Source organism: Pseudophryne corroboree, chromosome 1 (assembly GCF_028390025.1).
Source record: "Pseudophryne corroboree isolate aPseCor3 chromosome 1, aPseCor3.hap2, whole genome shotgun sequence".
In the NCBI taxonomy this organism is placed as follows: Eukaryota; Metazoa; Chordata; class Amphibia; order Anura; family Myobatrachidae; genus Pseudophryne; species Pseudophryne corroboree.
In genome coordinates this window covers 819633088-819656257 of record NC_086444.1, presented here as the reverse complement: position 1 = coordinate 819656257, position 23170 = coordinate 819633088, and the positions used below count along the sequence as shown (strand labels likewise).

The 23170-nt window shown below is 43.5% G+C and overlaps 1 protein-coding gene across 1 annotated transcript; it reads left to right on the top strand.

Annotated features, from left to right (window-relative positions):
• Window positions 1-847: 847 nt before the first annotated feature.
• Window positions 848-23128, top strand: LOC134911218 (purpurin-like). Its single transcript, XM_063919530.1, has 6 exons — window positions 848-925; window positions 2383-2500; window positions 5607-5743; window positions 9008-9120; window positions 13435-13647; window positions 22892-23128. Exons 2-6 carry the CDS (start codon window positions 2384-2386, stop codon window positions 22900-22902), a joined length of 591 nt encoding a protein of 196 aa, XP_063775600.1. The 5' UTR covers window positions 848-925; window position 2383; the 3' UTR covers window positions 22903-23128.
• The last annotated feature ends 42 nt before the right edge of the window (window positions 23129-23170 follow it).

Below are 23170 nucleotides of genomic sequence, written 5' to 3'. Positions count from 1 at the left end.
TGGCCGCAGCCATTTTCCCGTGATTCATGCAAGTGCAATAGAGATGCCATGTTCCCGGAGACCTGTGCATGCACAATGCTAGAGTCTACTGCGCTGCCGAAGAGTAGGGGGCCTGATTGGAGCCTGCACACTGCCCCCTCCTCTCTTAAAGCGACTTTATCTGTGCTACTTGTTGGGAATTACATGCACATGGTTCCTTTTCCAAAATATTTATCAAGGATCTTTGCTGTTGTATCTTAGCTATGTTCTCCAGTTAATATGAAGGACTGTATTTTGGGTTCCTCTTCCCATCACTCCTACATCACAGACATAGTAATTATCATTGGGTGGTCTTCACTTTGCCGGCGGTCGGGCTCCCGGCGACCAGCATACCGGAATCTCGACCGCCGGCATACCGACAGATCTTCTCCCTCTTGGGGGTCTACGACCCCCCTGGAGGGAGAATAGATAGCGTGGCGCACGTGGCGCGCCACCGTGCCCGCAGCGTGGCGAGCACAGTGAGCCTGCAAGGGGCTCATTTGCGCTCGCCATGCTGTCGGTATGCCAGTGGTCGGGATTCTGGCGCCGGTATGCTGGTTGCCGGGAGCCCGACCGCCGGCACAACATACTACACCCATTATCATTAGTGCTCTGTATGTATAGAAGATACACGTGCAGTGTTTCCCAACAGTGTTTTCTCATCCATTTCAACTATGTTTTCTTTCACAATTAGAGGAACACACATCAGAGAAAAGGATTATACACACACTTTATGTAATGGATTAACAAAGCTAAGCTTCTTACTGTGCCCTATGGACCAAAATAGCCAGTTAGGTAGACTGTAGGATTATTATTTAAAGCAGAAGTACTTACAGGACTTGAAAGAGATGTCCATTTGAGTCTGTAAGGTACTCACTTCACAACCATTCACGCCAGAAGAAATCAAGTAAGTTTTTACTGCTGAATATTTGATCTTATAGAAAAAATTGATTGGTGTACTAGTTTCTGTGGGTTATAAAACACAACTGTTTCAATTTCAGTTCTCACAATGGTGTATTTTACATATTTTTACACCAATGTGTTTCCCAACTAATATAGAGTAATACTGTAGCTATCTACTATACCAACCTTCCAAAGACAGAGATCTCTAAAGATGACTCCCATGAGGTTTTTGTCTCTGACATCACCACTGTCCTTGTTCCTCTTCATCTGTTTGATTAGCAAAAGTAGATAGACCTGCATTGTAATAATACAAGTGTTTGATTTATTATTCAAAACACTTAAGATTTGGTGTTTTGGTTCTATAATTTTGAGCAACAAGCTTAATTCATACTAAATTGCATTATAAATGACCTCTTTCTAAGCATTGACCCTAGAAAGCCTCTACTTATTAAAATGTTTAGCAGCACTCCTCACAGTATATATAATTGATAATAAAGCCTGGAAGTCTATCACTAAATACTTACAATTGTATCTGGTTTCTACAAATTCCTGGATAACATATTCTACATAAAAGATAATAAATATATGTGCATGTAATAAATGATCTTACCATGCTTAGCAACAGTATACTTAGATATACAGTTATAAAAGTATATTGTGTACGAGGAAATAGGATTATTAGTATATTAGCTGTAATTCCCTTTTTCTCATACTTTGCTTTAATTATGTTTGTACATTTTGCCCACACCAGTGATGTACTCTTACATAGTATAGATGAAGCTAAGAACATGGCATATATCTATAGATATGATACTGTGTTATAATGCAAAATTCCAGAGCATTCATAGATTTGGAAGTATTAGTTCATTATATCTAAAAGTAAACACAACAGTTACGTAGGATCCTAGTCGCTGCCATCTACATACAATGTTTCAATGTGAATTCAGTCTTGGTGACACAAATATGGGTTGTAAATTCACCAAAACACTAATGCCTCCCCCTAAACTTACATATGCATTCAAAACATGATATATTCCTGTGCTGTTCTCATAGTATATTCAGTTTATTTTGCTGATTATATAACACCAGGGATTGCAGGTTTACTGTAGGATAGAAATGTATGTATTTTTTTTGTCATTTTTATAGATAGATAGATAGATAGATAGATAGATAGATAGATAGATAGAATTCCCATACTATCCCTTTAAACTGGGACACTAATGAATTTAAATTACACATGTTCTGTGGCTGGCTGACTTCGGGCCTGTATTTCTCCTGGTTTTAATCAGACACAGAACCTGTGTAATCCCTGAGTGTCCCGGTTTAAAGAACGGTATGGTAAGGACAGATAGATAGATAGATAGATAGATAGATAGATAGATAGATAGATAGATAGATAGATAGATAGATACTGTAGATATAGATATAAAGGCTAAATATGTATATTGTTCTTTGTTTCAGCATGAAGCATTTCAAGTATATCTTTTTTGCTGTACTTATCACCATCATTCAGCATTGTAAGGCCCAGTCCTGTATCGTAGATTCTATGAAAGTGAAGGAGGACTTTGATATAAAAAGGGTAAGAAATATTTTGTTACATGAGAGCAGATTAAGTTATATCAAGTAGTCTCAGTAGGGCAGATAGATAACAATTGCAATGAAATGTATTCAGTAATAAATGCAGACTTTAAACTAGGCATTCCCAACCTTGGTCCTCAAGGCACACTAACAGTGCAGGTTTTAGTGATATCCAGGATTCAGCACAGATGGTTAAATCAAAATAACTAGTAGTGAAGCGAGCGATCTACTAGATTTGGTATGCATGCATGCCAAATCTAGTCAGTGGTAGCGACGTGCGGGGCCGCACATCGCTATGGGCATACACACGGAGAGACCCGTGCTTAATTTCTAAGCAAAGCTTGCTTAGAATTTAAGCACAGATCTCTTTGTGTGTAACCCCCCTTTAGTTTGCCTTGAGGACCGATATTGGGAATGCCTGTTCTAAAGACTAAATTTCAGGTGATACATATCAAGTGACTGAGTCACACGTGTGAGCTCTCCCCACAACTAGTATTTTTTTTTTTATCTTGATGAAAGAATTGTGTAGCTCTCCTCACAATATTAAACTCTTAAGGGGGGTACACACGGAGAGATCCGTGCTTAAATTACAAGCAGTCTGACTAGATTGCTTAGAAATTAAGCACGGATCTCTCCGTGTGTATACCCCATAGCGATTGTGATGCGCGGCCTGCACGGCGCTATCACCGGTACTAGATTGGCCTGCATGCAGGCACAATCTAGTAGATCGCTCACTTCACTGCTTTGTGAAGTGAGTGCCCCCCCTTCCCCCCTGACCCTCCCCCTACTCGCTCAGCACACTTCATGCTGAGTGCTGAGCAGGGGGAGAGATGTGTGCTGAGCGGTCTGTGCTAGATCGCCCAGCACACATCTCCCAATGTGTACTGGACTTTTGGGGGTTATTTATCAAAGCTCGTAGAGATATAAAATTGTGAGAGATAAAGTACCGACGAATCAACCCCTACTATCCCTTTCACATCGCAAAAATAACCCGGGTTAGTACCGGGTTGTTGCCGGATCGACCCCGAGGTGCAGTGTGAAAGCACCAACGTGAATAACCCGGGTCGAGCACCCCGGCATTTCAACCCAGGTACAAAGAAGGGTTAAACACGGGTCAGACCCAGGTCACTGTGCAGTGTGAAAGCCTCTGACTTGGGATATTCAACCCGGGTCTCAGAAAAAGGTGCTGATTGGCTGGTTATGTGTCTGCTCAGTGCAGTCCCCAGTCTATCCTTTTATTTCCTTTGAAACCTCATCAATGTGATCCAGAAAAGACCATTTTAAATCACATCACAGTGTTTAACATTGGTGACCCGGATTCAGTGTGAAAGGCACCAACCCGGGAATGACCCGGGAATAATCCGGGTTGAAACTGCAATGTGAAAGAGTCTACGCCTGCTTGGACCCAGGATTGACCTGGGTTCAAAAGTCGGGTCCGACAAAAGTGGTATCACTGTAATTTTTCAAACAGAGCCTGTAACATGTAAATTAGAAGCTTATTTGTTAGTACTTTATCTCTCACAATTTTATCTCTCTCAAGGCTTTAATAAATACCCCCCTCAGTACTTCTGATTAGCTGATATGTTTAAATGTTTTTTTCTTGTAAACCATGATATAGCACAAAAAAAATAATAAAATGTAATGTCAGTGGCCAGACTGGGCAATAAGAAGCAGCAGCTGGCAACCGATTTCCAGAGAACATTTGATTTGATGTTTTCCCAAGTTAAAAACAAACACTAAAGTATAGGTGTAAATATTTCTAATATCTATGGAAATACTGTTATTAGAGAACTTTACATGAAAATTATGGGAATTTGTAATATAAATAAAAGATTTTTAAAAAGAAATCTTTCCTTTAAAAACATCATACAGTATAAGCACATATGCTGGCTTTCCTACTATGTAACTTCTTCCCCCTCTGGTGCTTAACTGAGAAGTCCTGATGGTGACACATTGGGAGTAATTCAGAACTGATCGCAGCAGCAAATTTGTTAGTACCGTAGTTGGGCAAAACCATGTCCACTGCAGGGGAGGCAGATATAACATTTGCAAAGAGAGTTAGATTTGGGTGGGTTATTTTGTTTCTGTGCAGAGTAAAAACTGTCTGCTTTATTTTTACACTGCAATTTAGATTTCAGTTTGAACACCCCCCACCCAAATCTAACTCTCTCTGCGCATGTTATATCTGCCCCCCCTGCAGTACACATAGGGGGGTCATTCCTACCCGTTCGCTTGCTGCGTTTTAACGCAGCAGAGCGAACGGGTCCCTGCTGCGCATGCGCCGTAATGCGCCTGTGCATGCCGGACGGCCAAAGGCCGTAGCAGGACAGCGATCGCCTCTGCCTGATTGACAGGCAGAGGCAATCGATGGGCGGTACAGGGCGAAACGGCGGCGTTTGGCCACCATTTTGTAGGTGCGGTCTGGCCAACGCAGGCGTGGCTGGACCGTACGGGGGACGGGTCGCAGCGGCTGCGTGATGTCATACGCAGCCACTGCGGGCCGAGTAGCGATGAGTAGTTCCCGGCCAGCACGCTAAAGCTCCGGTGGCCGCGAGCTACTCCTGCAGTGCGAAGGCATCGCCGCTGTGCGATGCCTTTGCACTTCTGCGGGGGGGGGGGGGCGGCACTGACATGCAGGGCAGGCTAGCCCTGTGCAGGGCGTCCCCCCCGCATGTCAGGGAACATGATCATAGCTGTGCTAAATTTAGCACAGCTACGATCAACTCAGAATGACCCCCATGGTTTTGCCCAACTGCTAACAAATTTGCTGCTACGATCAGGTCTGAATTACCCCCATTATTACCCCATAGTAAGCTATACCTGCTCAATCGGGAATACAATGATAGTAAGGGATTTCTTGTGTAAATAATAGAGCTGTTCTGACAACCCAGCAAAGAAAAAAAATGCTTAAATTGTACTTCAATCAATACGTTATTCCTAAATAATACTGGGGAAATTATGGATTTCTGGTGTGTGGGAATTGGGAATATTCTCCACAAATAAGATTTAATGTAAGAAAGTGAGACACAGCATAATATTAGTGCATTTTACTAAAACATTTATGTCTTCTAAATATGATTGTTATTTGTGTGCATTGTTATACCTAGTATGGAGGAAAATGGTACGCCGTTGGGAAGAAGGACCCTGAGGGCCTCTTCCTTCAGGATAATATCTCTGCAGAATACACAGTAGATGAAGATGGCACAATGACTGCATCATCAAAAGGCAGAGTTAAACTTTTTGGGTAAGTATATAAACAATTAGTAAAGATTTTCAAGAAGGTTCATTATGGTAAAAAAAAGATAATAAAGCTATATGACAGCCTGGATTTCTAGATAAAGCTCTATAAAACAGCAGTCTATTTCACATATGGAGAATGATAAGCTATTGCTGCATCATTACTGAAAGAGTAGAAGCTGTAATTCATCTTCATATTGGAATTATAGATACATAGAAACATAGAAACATAGAATTTGACGGCAGATAAGAACCACTTGGCCCATCTAGTCTGCCCATTTTTTTTTTTATCCTTTAGGTAATCGCAACCCTTTTTGAACCTTAATTCTTTGTAAGGATATTCATATGCCTATCCCAAGCATGTTTAAATTACTCTACAGTCTTAGCCTCTACCACCTCTGATGGGAGCCTATTCCACTTATCCACTACCCTTTCTGTGAAATAATTTTTCCTTAAATTTCCCCTGAACCTGCCTCCCTCCAGTTTCAGTGTATGTCCTCGCGTTCTAATACTTCTCTTCCTTTGAAAAATGTTTCCCTCCTGAACTTTGTTAAAACCTTTGGTATATTTGAAAGTTTCTATCATGTCTCCCCTTTCCCTTCTCTCCTCCATACTATACATGTTAAGATCTTTTAGCCTTTCCGGGTAAGTTTTGTGATGTAGGCCATGCACCATTTTAGTTGCCCTTCTTTGTACACTCTCTAATGTATTTATATCCTTCTGAAGATATGATTTCCAGAACTGGACACAGTATTCCAGATGAGGCCGCACCAATGACCTATACAGTGGCATTATTACTTCTTTTTTCCTGCTACTGATTCCTCTCCCTATGCAACCAAGCATCTGACTTGCCTTTCTCATTGCTTTGTGGCATTGCTTTCCTGTCTTTAAGTCACTTGAAATAGTGACTCCTAAATCCCTTTCCTCCTCAGTAGTTTCCATTATAGTACCCTTGATACTATATTTAGCCTTTGGGTTTTTGAGACCCAAGTGCATGATTTTGCATTTTTTAGCATTAAACTGTAGTTGCCATGTTCTTGACCATTTTTCAAGCCTAGCTAGGTCATCAATCATTTGTTTTACCCCTCCTGGTGTGTCTACCCTGTTACATATCTTTGTATCATCTGTAAAAAGGCATACTTTCCCTTCAATACCATTTGCAATGTCACCAACAAAGATATTAAAGAGAACTGGTCCGAGTACAGATCCCTGGGATACATCCTGTAAAACAGTATATTGGTAGAAAGAAATGGTTTTGCATTGTAATTTCTGGAAACATTAAGGGCCATATGCAATTGTGGTCGAATTGCCGCAAATGACGAAAAACGGGGCATTTTCGACAAAAAAAAAACTGTCGAATTGGATTCGACAATGCAATACAGTACTTTTCGTCAAAAAACCTGCCGTTTCAGATTCGACTTTTTGCAATTCGACATTTTCAAAATTTGACATGTCTGCAATGGTAAAAATGCGGCTTTTCGACAAAAGTATATTCAATTGAAGAATGTCGATTCAACAACAGTGCTTTTCGACAGTCATTTCGTCAATTTCAGTAGGCCTCATTTTGCTGTCGTGATCTAATAAAAATTTTTAAAAACATGTTTTTTTGTGTGTTTTTTATTGCTAATAGCATATCTGTTATGCTTAGGAGGGGGAACCCCACGCAATTTTTTTCATGGTTTTTTGAACACTTTTGTGCCGTCCATGAACTCGAATCCAGGACGCACACTATCGTCAATTGGTCCGTTTTTCGACAGCGGGACTGTCGAATCCGTTATTTATTGAATATGTTAAATTCGGGTCCCGGCGAGAGGGTTTGTGATTGTCGAATTGTGTCGAATCCAAAAACGGTCGAACTCCAGCCGGAATTCGACCGCAATTGCATATACCCCTAAAGCTCTAATTTATCTTCCCATTGTTATGTTATGTGACTTCCTATACAACAAGTCATTTCAAATGTGGAGCTTTTGGTAGAAGTGTTAAATATCCAATTCATATTCACGCACGCTATGAGTTGGTTGCGACTTTCAGGGCATCTTGTCCAGAAAACAATAACAAATGATTTTTAATTTTATTTATCTTGTGGGTCAGTATTTAGACCTGCTACTTCTGGATTTCAGATATTTATACAATATTATAACAGCACATGAGGAATGCCATTACAAGGGGTCTATTTACTAAGCCTTGGATGGAGATAAAGTAAACGGAGATAAAGTGCCAACCAACCAGCTACTAACTGTCATTTTTCAAACACAGCCTGTAACATGACAGTTAGGAGCCGATTGGCTGGTACTTTATCTCCATCCACTTGAACTCCATCCAAGCCTTAGTAAACAGGCCACTAATACCCCTTTTACACCAAAATCCCGGGTCTAACCCAGGATTTGGACCACGGTTCCAAGCTGGGTCAGACCCGGGACCCCCCCATTTATACCGCAGTGATATCTCGGATCGACACCGTTTACACTGTATCCGGGTGCAGTGTCTTGTAGGCCGGCGCTTAGAGATGGTGTCATCTCCAAGCGCAGGGAAACACTGCAGACCGGTGCCGCAGAGCGTCTCGCCGGGGGCAAGCCCAGCAATTTGAAAGCTGCTGTGCTGCCCCCGGCGCTTCCTGGCACCAGACATGGTGCTGCTGTCTGCATAGACAGCATGTGTCATGTCCCCAACCGCTGCATGGCAACCAGTATGGCGCTGCTGTCTGCATAGACAGCGTGCGCCGTGAACCCCACCCTCCCTCCCGACCGCCGGACACTGCAGTACGGGAGGTTTGCCATGCTGTTAACGGGTGCCGGGTTGGCTAACCTGGCTTACCCATTTACACCGCCTCCTATCCGGGTCTTACCTGTGTCCAACCCTGCGTACAAACTGGGTTGGATTCCTGGGAGAGTGGACCCGGGGTTTAGGAGAAGGACCCTTTTACACCGCCTGCAGTCCCGGGGTTTTGTGCGCTCCTATGCAAAATCCCAGGATATTTCAAGCGGTGTAAAAGGGGTATTAGTCTCCCATATCTGAAAATCAAATATTCCGACGAATGCGACTTAGTGACACCTTTCCTTCTGATGGTTCAATGTACACAAATTGTGTTTCATACACAACATTATTAAAATTACCTTCAGGCTATGTACATAAGGTGTATATGAAACATAAATGCATTCTGTGTTATATGGAAGACTCAAACTTCATCAGGAATAAACTATTAGCATGAAATATAAATTTGTGCAATAAATATGTGCTGGAGTTGTATCTATAATAACATTTCCATTTATAGGTTCTGGCTCATCTGTGCAGATATGGCTGCTCAATACTCAACACCAGACCCAACCATTCCAGCTAAAATGTATATGACCTATCAGGGTTTGGCTAGTTATCTATCAAGTGGAGGTAAGTTGCATTATTCTGGAGTGCTTCATTTAATATTCAGTTTTAGGTTTTACGATTTACATTAAAGACTTTAAAAATAAGGTTGGAGTTAGTAAGCTACATGGGTAGCAAGCAGCTTTCTATGGCTATTATTATCAACACCACAGCACTGTATTTCACAATGGGGGAGATTTATCAAAACATAGAGAGATAAAGTGCCAACCAATCAGCTACTAACTGTAATTTTTCAAACACAGCCTTATTGGTTAGCACTGTATCTCTCTCCAAGCTTTGATATATCTCCCCCAAAATGATTCTACAAGAGTCAGTCCTCATAACAAGGTAAGATGAACAACGGTTGGTAATATATGGTATGACATAAAATTAAACATTGAAATATAAGGATATTAGAAGTCAAAGAGACATTCCATGATCATCTAAAAGGATAAAGCTGCAGGACTATGGATGAGAAACAGGTGTGCAGTACTATTTTTCCACAATACCTTCTTTATTGTATGCTCCCCTCCAGGGACGCTTTAAGAGAGGAGGAGACCCGTGTGCAGCCCCTCCTTTCTGCCGGCAGCGCTGATAGACTTTACTGTGCATGCACAGATCTCCAGGAAAATGACTTGGCGGCCATTTTCCCAGTGATTTCTCTACTATGCAGAACTCTATGAAAACACTATGAAAGACACTTATCATACATTAAAACACATTATGGCATACAGTGTAATTACTAACATTACATTTAGGTGCCATCCTATCCAGACACTTGTTTTAGCTAACGGACCTTTGACTCATGAAAACTTTTAGCTTGTTGGTTGCTCAACATTCAACTCAATGCAACATTAGTAAATGAAACCTATGTAACACTGACAGAGTGATGTTGACACAGCTAAACTTACACTGACATTCAAATGACATTCACAAATATTAAGCTACCACTGCTATGAAGCCAATAATGGATATGCAGGATCTGAAAGGGACAAAGAGCAAACTGCCCTGCACATACTGTACTGTATGAAGTTATGTTACACAGACTACCAACATATTAAATTCACTTTGTCTTTGTTCCTGTGGTGTGTCACTCCGCGTCAGAGAAAGGAGACATTTTACAGGAAGGAAAGCAGACTGTGATATATTGGCATACAGTGCCTTGCTAAAGTTTTCACCCCTCTTTGCATTTTTCATGTTTTGTTGCCTCACAACCTGGAATTAAAATAGATTGTTTGAAGGTTCATAGAGCATGACTACAACTTTGAAGATGTTTTTTTTTTTTTAATTGTGAAGCAAACAACAAATACTGTAGGACAAAATAACAGAAAACTTCAGCGTGCATAACTATTCACCCCCCTAAAGTCAGTACTTTGTAGAGCCACCTTTAGCGGCAATTACAGCTGCAAGTCGCTTTGGATAAGTCTCTATGAGCTTGCCACATCTTGCCACTAGGATTTTTGTCCATTCCTCAAGGCAAAACTACTCCAGCTCCTTCATGTTGGATGATTTCCGCTTGTGAACAGCAATATTCAAGTCTGACCACAGATTCTCAATTGGATTGAGATCTGGGCTTTGACTAGGCCCTTCCAACACATTTAAATGTTTCTTCTTAAACCACTCGAGTGTTGCTATAGCAGTATGCTTCGGGTCATTGTTCTGCTGGAAGATGAACCTCCGTCCCAGTCTCAAATCACAGGCAGACTGAAACAGGTTTTGCTAAAGAATATCCCTGTATTTAGCACCATCCATCTTTCCCTCGACTCGAAACAGTTTCCCAGTTCCTGCTGCTGAAAAACTTTTCCACAGCATGATGCTGACACTGCCATGTTTCACTGTGGGGATGGTGTTCTTGGGGTGATGGGATGTGTTGGGTTTGCGCCAGACATAGCGTTTTCCTTGGTGGGCGAAAAGCAAAATTTTAGTCTCATCTGACCAGAGCACCTTCCTCCATACATTTGGCTAACTCAAAACTTGCCATCTTATTTTTAACACTAAGTAATGGCTTTTTTTCTGGCCACTCTTCCATAAAGCCCAGTTCTATGGCATATACGGTTATTGTGGTCACATCCGCAGATACACAGTCTGTGAGTTTTGGTGGCTGGCCCTCTCTTGGCAGGTTTGTTGTGGTACCATTTTCTTTCCATTTGAAGATGATGGATTTGATGGTGCTCCTGGGGATCATCAAAGATTTGGATATTTTTTATAACCCAACCCTGACTTGTACTTCTCAACAACTTTGTCCCTGACTTGTTTGGAGAGCTCCTTGGTCTTCTTGGTGTGATGCCTCCTGCTTAGTGGTATTGCAGCCTCTGGGGCCTTCCAGAAAAGGTGTGTTTATACTGTCAGATCATGTGACACTTAGACTGCACACAGGTGGACTTCGTTTCACTAATTATGTGTCATCTAAAGGTAATTGGTTACACCAGAATTTTTGAGGGGCTTCATAGTAAAGGGGGTGAATACATATGCACATGCCAATTTTAAAAATGTTATTTATAAAAAATCTTTTTTATATGAATTTAGCTCATTTCACTTCACCAACTTAGACTATTTTGTGCAGATACATCACATAAAATTCAGATTAAAAAAACTTAAATTACAGGTACTGTAACAAAATAGGTAAAAAGCCAAGAGAGGTGAATACTTTAGCAAGGCACGCTATGCCACAGTAAATATATCATAATATTTTGCACATTATAACATCAGTAATATAATTCATAGCTGATTATGCACCTATTGTAATAATAGGTGTATTACAGCATTGTACTTGGTACGCAGCGATGACATTTAGGTGACTTATAGTGAAAGTGTCCCGGGATGGAAACTACAGTATAACTGTGAGTGAAGGTAAAACATAACTTTGCATGAGGAAAACCTCATACAAATAATCTGCTATTATTTTACGTTGAACTGTGTTTATTATAATGAATAACTTGCTTAATACTTTAAAATGAAAAGGATACGAACTCTGAGTTCTGTGACCTCTCTATAAGCATGAGGCCACAGGCAGTACTCCAGTACTTCTTTTCAAGACAAACTTCCCTGGGCCTTAATATCTTGCAAGTTTATTTTGCATATGTATATTTGTATATACATGCTCCATAGGCAAGCACACGCATCTATGGGTGACTTCAAGTCATATGCCTCTGAACTCCAACTCCATTTACTGCTGAATGGGATTAAATGGGCAGCAATGAGGCATCATACTTAGGTTAAGTTTGGCAAAGGCGTGTACTTGGAATTGCAGGCTATGTAGTACATAGTATGTCTCGTTGTGTGTGCAGTGAGATTTATCTGATTTGAGGCGGATCCCTTGCACCAGGTATAAGGCTGGTGCAACAGTAAGTTGATAATGAACAAGAAGCATATTGATAGGGTCAGCTCTGCATATGGGGAAACATTTAGTTCTATGTACAGTATGCAGGACAAGTGCAATTGTGGTTAATTTATGTGCCACTATGAATCGGCAATATTGTGTCTATCGTGTTATAATGTGTATAAGTTGTATGAAGGAACTCCAGTCTTTAAATTGTATTTGCTCTATTGAGCCTAGCAAAAAACATAAGGGTCAATCCAATTAGCTGCGATGGGTGCCAGTTGCTGCTAAAGTTTCTTTAAAACGCCGCCAACTGCACTGCATCTCGCACTCCTCACGTCCTGCTTCCAGCCCAAATTCACTCCTTTTTGCACACAGTTTTGAGCAAGTTCAGCCTGTGTAAAGTTCGGCTATTGCCGCGCTAACTCGCAGTGGTGGCTAATTGGAATATCCCCTTAGTTATAAATTGCTTCTTCAGACCACATCTCTGGCTATGGTGCATTCTGAATATGTTACATCATGACAGGCTTTAGGAAGCGATTAAAGGATTCTGGGAAAAAGACAATAAAGTGGCCCTCTAGTGTTTGGTTATTTCTGTAAGTATATTCAGTAAATCCTAAACTAAAGTATAAAGCATAATTTTATTTCTCAAAACTTTATTTACACAAATATAAATAGATTAAAAAGAAAACAGACATTTTAGTACAGTACTTTAAAATGTATTTCTGTACATTTAGAATCAGAACCAGTAAATATTTCTTCAGAAATCAAGTCCAGGAGAATTGGTAAAGGTGAAGTTCTGTCTCACAAAAGGAAGCAAATTGTAGTATTTGGTAGCATTTCTCATGCCGATTTACGGTTTAGAAGAGGGCTTTTTAGTGTTAGAAAAGGGCTTCAATTTATCTGTACATTTCACCCAAATTATAAGAAAAAAAATATATGGAAAAAGTAACCAAATCTCTTTAATTTCATTTTATGTCTTTTAAGGCCAAAATCCTAAACAATGTTTTGTATATCCACAGGCGACAACTACTGGGTAATTGACACGGACTATGATAACTATGCAGTCACCTATGCCTGCCGTACTCTCAAAGATGACGGAACATGTAACGATGGCTATGCCATTATATTCTCACGCAATCCCCGTGGATTTTCTCCAGCTATTACAAGGATTGTGCGTCAAAAACAAGAAGAAATGTGCATGGCTGGACAATTTCAACCTGTCCTCCAAACCGGTATGTTGCAAATTCCATATTCAGCATCAAAATTATAAATGTTAATCTTTTTTTTTGTGGATATCTCATAGACATAAAGTCATATGCAAAAAAAATAATATTCAGATTTTTTTTTTTTTAAACTATGGGCCTAATTCAGATCTGATCGCTGGGCTGCTAACTTTGCTGTCCTGCGATCAGATAGTCACCGCCTACAGGGGGATTGTATTTTCGCTGTGCAAGTGTGCGTTCCTATGTGTAGCAGTTCTGTTCAAAATCAGTTTGTGCGGCCTCTGCGCAGCCCAGGACTCAACTCTTCCAGTGCGATTGATTCCTGCTGATCGGGGCCGGAGCTGACGTCAGACACCGTTCCTGAAAACGCTTGAGCCGGCCTGCTTTTTTACGGACACTCCCTGAAAATGGTCAGTTACCACCCACAAATGGCCTCTTCCTGTCACTCACCTTGCAAATGCCCGTGCAAATGGATCCTTCGCACCATCCTGACGCTGACCGCCGATGCCTGTTGTAGCCACCTAACGCGCCTGCGCATTATGGCTCAGACTCATGCGCAGTTTGGATCTGATCACCCTCTGTGCGAAAACGCACAGCAGCGATCAGATCTGAATTAGGCCCTATGGTTCATTGTTTGACAAAATTACACCATGATCTTGTTTGAATTCAGTATTTTGTAATGTAATGTTAAAAAACATTTTACTGACCATTTTGTAAAAATTATCTGGTGAGTAGTATTTCTACTGACACATTATTATACTAGAACAAAATTTTTAGAAGCAGCATATAGAACAGAACAGGACTCAGGTTGGCTCATGACGAATTCGGCGCACACTTTGGCTCAGCTAAAATATGCAAATTTGTATTGCGCATGCCCACAGTTAAGGTGCAGGCCTCTGGGCAGTACGGATGGTGTAATGGTTAGCATTACTGCCTCACAGCACTGAGGTCATGGGTTCAATTCCCACCATGGCTCTACCTGTGTGGCCTTTGTATATTCTCCCTGTATTTGCGTGGGTTTCCTCCGGGTACTCCGGTTTCCTCCCACAATCCAAAAATATGCTGGTAGGTCAATTGGATCCCAACAAAATTAACCCTAGTGTGAATGTGTGCGCGTGTACATGTGATAGGGAATATAGCTTGTAAGTGCCACTGGGGCAGGGACTGATGTGAATTTCCAAATATTCTTTGTAGAGCGATGCGGAATATGTGTACGCTATATAAGTAACTGGTAATAAAATAAGATTTTACTTACCGATAAATCTATTTCTCATAGTCCGTAGTGGATGCTGGGGACTCCGTCAGGACCATGGGGAATAGCGGCTCCGCAGGAGACAGGGCACAAAAGCAAGCTTTTAGGATCACATGGTGTGTACTGGCTCCTCCCCCTATGACCCTCCTCCAAGCCTCAGTTAGGTACTGTGCCCGGACGAGCGTACACAATAAGGAAGGATCTTGAATCCCGGGTAAGACTCATACCAGCCACACCAATCACACCGTACAACTTGTGATTTTAACCCAGTTAACAGTATGATAACAATGAAGTAGCCTCTAAAAAAGATGGCTCACAACAATAATAACCCGATTTTTTTGTAACAATAACTATGTACAAGTAATGCAGACAATCCGCACTTGGGATGGGCGCCCAGCATCCACTACGGACTATGAGAAATAGATTTATCGGTAAGTAAAATCTTATTTTCTCTAACGTCCTAGTGGATGCTGGGGACTCCGTCAGGACCATGGGGATTATACCAAAGCTCCCAAACGGGCGGGAGAGTGCGGATGACTCTGCAGCACCGAATGAGAGAACTCCAGGTCCTCCTCAGCCAGGGTATCAAATTTGTAGAATTTAGCAAACGTGTTTGCCCCTGACCAAGTAGCTGCTCGGCAAAGTTGTAAAGCCGAGACCCCTCGGGCAGCCGCCCAAGATGAGCCCACCTTCCTTGTGGAATGGGCATTTACATATTTTGGCTGTGGCAGGCCTGCCACAGAATGTGCAAGCTGAATTGTACTACAAATCCAACGAGCAATAGTCTGCTTAGAAGCAGGAGCACCCAGCTTTTTGGGTGCCTACAATATAAACAGCAAGTCAGACTTTCTGACTCCAGCCGTCCTGGAATTATATATATATATATATATATATATATATATATATATATATTTTCAGGGCCCTGACAAGGTCTAGCAACTTGGAGTCCTCCAAGTCCCTAGTAGCCGCAGGCACCACAATAGGTTGTTTCAGGTGAAACGCTGACACCACCTTAGGAAGAAACTGGGGACGAGTCCGCAGTTCTGCCCTGTCCGAATGGAAAATCAAATATGGGCTTTTGTAAGACAAAGCCGCCAATTTTGACAATCGCCTGGCCGAGGCCAGGGCCAACAGCATGGTCACTTTCCATGTGAGATATTTCAAATCCACAGATTTGAGTGGTTCAAACCAATATGATTTGAGGAATCCCAACACTACGTTGAGATCCCACGGTGCCACTGGAGGCACACAAGGGCTGTATATGCAATACTCCCTTGACAACGTCTGGACTTCAGGAACTGAAGCCAATTCTTTTTGGAAGAAAATCTATAGGGCCGAAACTTGAACCTTAATGGACCCCAATTTGAGGCTCATAGACACTCCTGTTTGCAGGAAGTGCAGAAATCGACCTAGTTGAAATTTTTTCGTGGGGCCTTCCTGGCCTCACCCACGCAACATATTTTTACCACATGTGGTGATAACGTTGTGCGGTCACCTCCTTCCTGGCTTTGACCAGGGTAGGTATGACCTCTTCCGGAATGCCTTTTCCCTTAGGATCCGGCGTTCAAACCGCCATGCCGTCAAACGCAGTCGCGGTAAGTCTTGGAACAGACAAGGTCCCTGCTGGAGCAGGTCCTTTCTTAAAGGCCGATGCCACGGTTCCTCTTGGAACAGACATGGTACTTGCTGAAAGCAAATCCCTTCTTAGCTCCCGAGGCCATTAGTCCTCTGTGAGCATCTCTTGAAGTTCCGGTTACCAAGTCCCTCTTGGCCAATCCGGAGCCACGAGTATAGTTCTTACTCCTCTACGTCTTTTAATTCTCAATACCTTGGTTATGAGAAGCAGAGGAGGGAACACATACACCGACTGTTACACCCACGGTGTTACCAGGACGTCCACAGCTATCGCCTGAAGGTCTCGTGACCTGGCGCAATACCTGTCCCATTTTTTGTTCGGGCGGGACGCCATCATGTCCACCTTTGGTCTTTCCCAACGGTTCCCAATCATGCGGAAAACTTCCCGATGAAGTTCCCACTCTCCCGGGTGGAGGTCGTGCCTGCTGAGGAAGTCTGCTTCCCAGTCGTCCACTCCCGGAATGAACACTGCTGACAGTGCTATCACATGATTTTCCGCCTAGCGAAAAATCCTTGCAGTCTTGCCACTGCCCTCCTGCTTCTTGTGCCGCCCTTTCTGTTTACGTGGGCGACTGCCGTGATGTTATCCCACTGGATCAATACCGGCTGACCTTGAAGCAGAGGTCTTGCTAAGCTTAGAGCATTATAAATTTGCTCTTAGCTCCAGTATATTTATGTGGAGAGAATTCTCCAGACTTGATCACACTCCTTGTGTGACTGCTCCCCAGCCTCTCAGGCTGGCCTCCGTGGTCACGAGCATCCAATCCTGAATGCCGAATCTGCGGCCCTCTAGAAGATGAGCACTCTGTAATCACCACAGGAGAGACACCCTTGTCCTTGGATATAGGGTTATCCGCTGATGCATCTGAAGATGCGATCCGGACCATTTGTCCAGCAGATCCCACTGAAGAGTTCTTGCGTGAAATCTGCCGAATGGAAGCGCTTCGTAATAAGCCACCATTTTTTACCAGGACTCTTGTGCAATGATGCACTGACACTTTTCCTGGTTTTAGGAGGATCCCGATTAGCTCGGATAACTCCCTGGCTTTCTCCTCTGGGAGAAACACCTTTTCCTGGACTGTGTCCAAAATCATCCCTAGGACCAGCAGACGTGTCGTCGGAACAACTGCGGTTTTGGAATATTTAGAATCCACCCGTGCTGTCGTAGAACTACTTGAGATAGTGCTACTCCGACCTCCAACTGTTCTCTGGACCTTGTTCTTATCAGGAGGTCGTCCATTTTCTTTGAAGACGAATCCTCCTTTCGGTCATTACCTTGGTAAGGACCCCGGGGTGCCTTGGACAATCCAACGGCATCGTCTTGAAACTGATAGTGACAGTTCTGTACCACGAACTTGAGGTACCCTTGGTGAGAAAAGGCAAATTTTGGGACATGGAGGTAAGCATCCCTGATGTTCCGGGACACCATATAGTCCCCTTGTTCTTTGCTATCACTGCTCTGAGTGACTCTATCTGGATTTGAACCCTTGTAAGTGTTCAAATTTTTCAGATTTAGAATAGGTCTCACCTAGCCTTCAGTACCACCATATAGTGTGGAGTAATCCTTGTTGTCGGAGGGGTAATTTTATTATCACCTGCTGGGAATACAGCTTGTGAATTGTTTTCAATACTGCCTCCCTGTCGGAGGGAGACATTGGTACAGCAGACTACAGGAACCTGCGAGGGGGGAAACCTCTCGACATTCCAATCTGTACCCCTTGGATACTACTTGTAGGATCCAGGGGTCCTGTACGGTCCCAGCGTCATGCTGAGAACTTGGTAGAAGCGGTGGAGGGCTTCTGTTCCTGGGAATGGGCTGCCTGCTGCAGTCTTCTTCCCTTTCCTCTATCCCTGGGCAGATATGACTCTTATAGGGACGAAAGGACTGAGGCTGAAAAGACGGTGTCTTTTTCTGCAGAGATGTGACTTAGGGTAAAAAACGGTGGATTTTCCAGCAGTTGCCCTGGCCACCAGGTCCCATGGACCGACCCCAAATAACTCCCCCCCCCCTTTATACGGCAATACATCTTTGTGCCGTTTGGAATCTGCATCACCTGACCACTGTCGTGTCCATAAACATCTTCTTGCAGATATGGACATCGCATTTACTCTTGATGCCAGAGTGCAAATATCCCTCTGCGCATCTCGCATATATAGAAATGCATCCTGTAAATGCTCTATAGTCAATAAAATACTGTCCCTGTCAAAGGTATCAATATTTTTAGTCAGGGAATCCGACCAAGCCACCTCAGCTCTGCACATCCAGGCTGAGGCGATCGCTGGTCGCAGTATAACACCAGCATGTGTGTGTATACTTTTTAGGATATTTTTCAGCCTCCTATCAGCTGGCTCCTTAAGTACGGCCCTATCCGTAGATGGTACCGCCACTTGTTCTGATAAGCGTGTGAGCGCCTTATCCACCCTGAGGGGTGTTTCCCACCGCGCCTTAACTTCTGGCGGGAAAGGGTATACCGCCAATAATTTTCTATCGGGGGAAACCCACGCATCATCACACACTTCATTTAATTTATCTGATTCAGGAAAAACTACAGGTAGTTTTTTCACCTCACACATAATACCCTTTTTTGTGGTACTTGGAGTATCAGAAATATGTAACACCTCCTTCATTGCCCTTAACGTGTGGCCCTAAAAGAAAATACGTTTGTTTCTTCACCGTCGACACTGAAATCAGTGTCCGTGTCTGGGTCTGTGTCGACCGACTGAGGTAAATGGGCATTTTACAGCCCCTGACGGTGTTTGAGACGCCTGGACAGATACTAATTTGTTCGCCGGCCCTCTCATGTCGTCAACCGGCTTGCAGCGTGTTGACATTGTCACGTAATTTCCATAAATAAGCCATCCATTCCGGTGTCGACTCCCTAGAGAGTGACATCACCATTACAGGCAATTTGCTCCGCCTCCTCACCAATATTTTCCTCATACATGTCGACACACACGTACCGACATACAGCACACACATAGGGAATGCTCTGATAGAGGACAGGACCCACTAGCCCTTTGGGGAGACAGAGGGAGAGTTTGCCAGCACACACCAAAAGCGCTATAAATGTATATAAACAACCCTAGAAGGTGTTGTTTACTATATATGCGCTCTTAATATATAAATATCGCCAATTTATGCCCCCCTTCTCTTTGTTACCCTGTTTCTGTAGTGCAGTGCAGGGGAGAGTCCTGGGAGCCTTCCTCACCAGCGGAGCTGAGCAGGAAAATGGCGCTGAGTGCTGAGGAGAATAAGCTCCGCCCCTTTTCCGGCGGGCTTCTTCTCCCGGTTTTTAATAAACTGGCCTGGGTTAAAATACATACATATAGCCTTAATGGCTATATGTGATGTATTTATTTTGCCACTAAAGGTAATTATATTGCTGCCCAGGGCGCCCCCAGCAGCGCCCTGCACCCTCCGTGACTGAGTCAGTGAGCCGTGTGACAACAATGGCGCACAGCTGCAGTGCTGTGCGCTACCTTCATGAAGACTGTGGAGTCTTCTGCCGCCTGTTTTCCGGACCTCCGTTCTGCCGTCTCTTCAGCGTCTGTAAGGGGGATCGGCGGCGCGGCTCCGGGACGAACCCCAGGCTGACCTGTGTTCCGACTCCCTCTGGAGCTAAGTGTCCAGTAGCCTAAGACTCCAATCCATCCTGCACGCAGGTGAGTTGGAAATCTCTCCCCTAAGTCCCTCGATGCAGTGATCCTGTTGCCAGCAGGAATCACTGAGATTGAAACCTAAAAAAAAAAACTTTTCTAAACAGCTCTTTAGGAGAGCCACCTAGATTGCACCCTCTCGGACGGGCACAAAAACCTAACTGGGGCTTGGAGGAGGGTCATAGGGGGAGGAGCCAGTACACACCATGTGATCCTAAAAGCTTGCTTTTGTGCCCTGTCTCCTGCGGAGCCGCTATTCCCCATGGTCCTGACGGAGTCCCCAGCATCCACTAGGACGTTAGAGAAATAATAATAATAAATGGCTGTATGCAGATCTGACATTTGCACAACCTTACACCTGAAGATGCAGAACAGTGGAGGGAAGGGTCAGTCAAACGCTGACTGAGTACAGTAAAGGCAAGATAGTTTAGATCGGAACCAGGGACGTAGTGAGCCACGCCGGGCCCCAGTTAAAAAGGGATGGCTTAAAAAAGGGGGGTGCAATTTTAACTCAGGGGGGCAGTGAGGGGGAGGGCACCTGCTTCCTACCAAACTTAAACAGGAAGCAGGTCCCTCCTCCCTGGCCAGCACCATCTTTCCAGTGATATTTTGGAAGATGACGCTGGCCACTAAAGAGCAAAGGGTCTAGCAGAGTGCAGCACCATCTTCCCAAAGAGATCACAGAGAAGATGGCACCACCGTCGGCCACAGCACAGGTATACTGGGGGGGGGGGGGGGGGGGGGCTAGCGGACCCGAGCCTCTGCCAGGCCCCTCCAGCAGCCCGGCCCGGGTAATTTGTATCCGTCCCTCTCTCGGCGCCACTGATGGGAACCAGGGTAGAACATATACAACTGTCAGTAGCCATATCGATCGCAAGTGTTTAAGACTTGATGCAGATATATGTTTCATTTATGAGGACAGCCCTCAGCACTAGCTAGCTTCATCTGACTGTAGATTCTAATCTCAAGATGATACGGGTTTCTTCATTATTCGTGTATATTTTAAATGATTTTGTAGATGCCTATTTATGTGCAACTCTCACGATTATTAAAGGGGTTTTCTTATTTTTATTTAAATCAAACCTTATGTGATTACTTGGAGTAGTTAGCTTGGTAGAGGGGTGAATCGATGTAGTGTCTAGGTGCTCAAACAGGATCTAACACAGCTTTTCAGGTAACTAAACAGAATGGTGCTTCATACCTCCCAAGTTTGTAACCAGTGTAGGAGGGACATGCCGCCGCACTCAAAAAAGGGGTTGGGGCTTTGTTAGAGGGGGCGGGGCTTCATCAGAAGGGACGGGGCCTCACCACATGACACCCATTTTCCATCATTTTGGGGCCATGCCCAGCGCTCCCAGAGCAGCTGGGCAGCCCCCACCTCACTCCCTACACTGTTTAGTTGCCATGCGCATGCGTACGGCATCTAATTCAGTGATCACCGGCTGCTTTGCAGAGCAGAGCAGCGGTGATCACAGGATCTCCCAACTACCCTCCACAGCACGCGGGACACTGCGACCCACGGGTGGGACAGTCCCGTTGGAATCGAGACAGTTGGGAGGTATGGTGCTTTACTTTCAGCATTAAATGGTGAACAGAAGATAACAAACGCCTAGCCCCTATGCAGGGCACTGACTCTACGCCCCTGACAAACCTTGGATAGCTAATCTGCAAACATAAAGTCTCTCAAAGTCTTTCAAATATAGTTAGCCTAGTCTGGCTTGGCCTCTGGCTTATCACACAAAGGGGTCTATTTACTAAGCCTTGGATGGAGATAAAGTACCAGCCAATCGGCCCCTGTCAGTTTTTAAACACAGCCTATGGCATGGCAGTTAGGAGCCGACTAGCTGGTACTTTATCTCCGTCGACTTTATCTCCATCCAAGGCTTAGTAACTAGACCCCAAAGTCTCAGGCCTGCTCCTGCAGAGTAACATAGCCTCTGGCCTACTGACATTCAGACTCTCTGGCCTACTCACATTCAAGCTCTCCAGACTGGTTCTTTTCAGCAACACGTAACTCAGTCCTGCTTCCTTGCATGTAGAATGACCACCTGTCCTGCTTCACTATGACTGTGCCGCATCCACCTGGGCTCTGTCTCACCAGAGTAGTACATACAATTCCACTTGGACTGGATACACAGGCCTCGGCCAGCCCTTGACTGTGCACAGTCCCACCTGGTCCATCTCCTCTCTGCACCAGCCATTAGGTGTGGTAACGCCTCTTTTTTCTTGCCTGTGTGGGAGGATCCCTCCAGCCACACTCTGAACATGTCAGTAATGCAATTTACCTTCACACTGCCACACTAATGACAAATGTGTTTTTCATTATCAAAAGGAATGTTAACAAACCCTTCTTGCTCTTATGACATGGTTGTGTGTACAGTAAGTGAATCGAGGTGTAAGTGAATCGAGGTGTAAGTGATTTTTTAAGTTTCTTTTTACTTACAGTATTTTCTTTTAGCTCAGCAGAAAGACCAACATTATTAAGTAAAGAGGTTACAAATCCAGATAATCTAATCTCAAAATCACTACCATGACGCCTTTGTGTATAATGTTGGAGGGCCATGTGGCAGCCAGTTTTACTGCCCTCAGCTTGTTCTTACTACTAGCACTGACCTTTTTAATGGACAGTGAGTTCCGAATAGTTGGCGACCCAGCCAAGTGGTCAAATCTAGGCTGTATGTAATACCTCAAACTATTTTGTGTTCACAGGAGCCTGCTAGAGTACTAGATTCTCAGGAACATTCCTCTTCTTGATTACGGAAAGAACGAACCTGGACTTGAATGAACATTATAAAAGAAATGCACAACTTTTTCACATCCCAAGGAAATGTTAAGTGTATTTTTTCTGAGTGCAATTACGTGTCTAAATGTGATCTTCATAGAAAATGTTTAATTGTATTTCATGTACTTCATTTAAATATGTTGCAATTATTTTTCATATGTTTTAAAACATAAGCATATTTTGGTAAAATATAGATCAAAGATTGT

Excerpts from the sequence above, each read along its gene's own strand:
- LOC134911218 (XM_063919530.1), top strand. The coding sequence starts at position 2,384 with ATGAAGCATTTCAAGTATATCTTTTTTGCTGTACTTATCACCATCATT. Across the intron at positions 5,744-9,007 it reads GGCAGAGTTAAACTTTTTGG|GTTCTGGCTCATCTGTGCAG; the intron begins GTAAGTATATAA and ends TTCCATTTATAG. Across the intron at positions 9,121-13,434 it reads TAGTTATCTATCAAGTGGAG|GCGACAACTACTGGGTAATT; the intron begins GTAAGTTGCATT and ends GTATATCCACAG.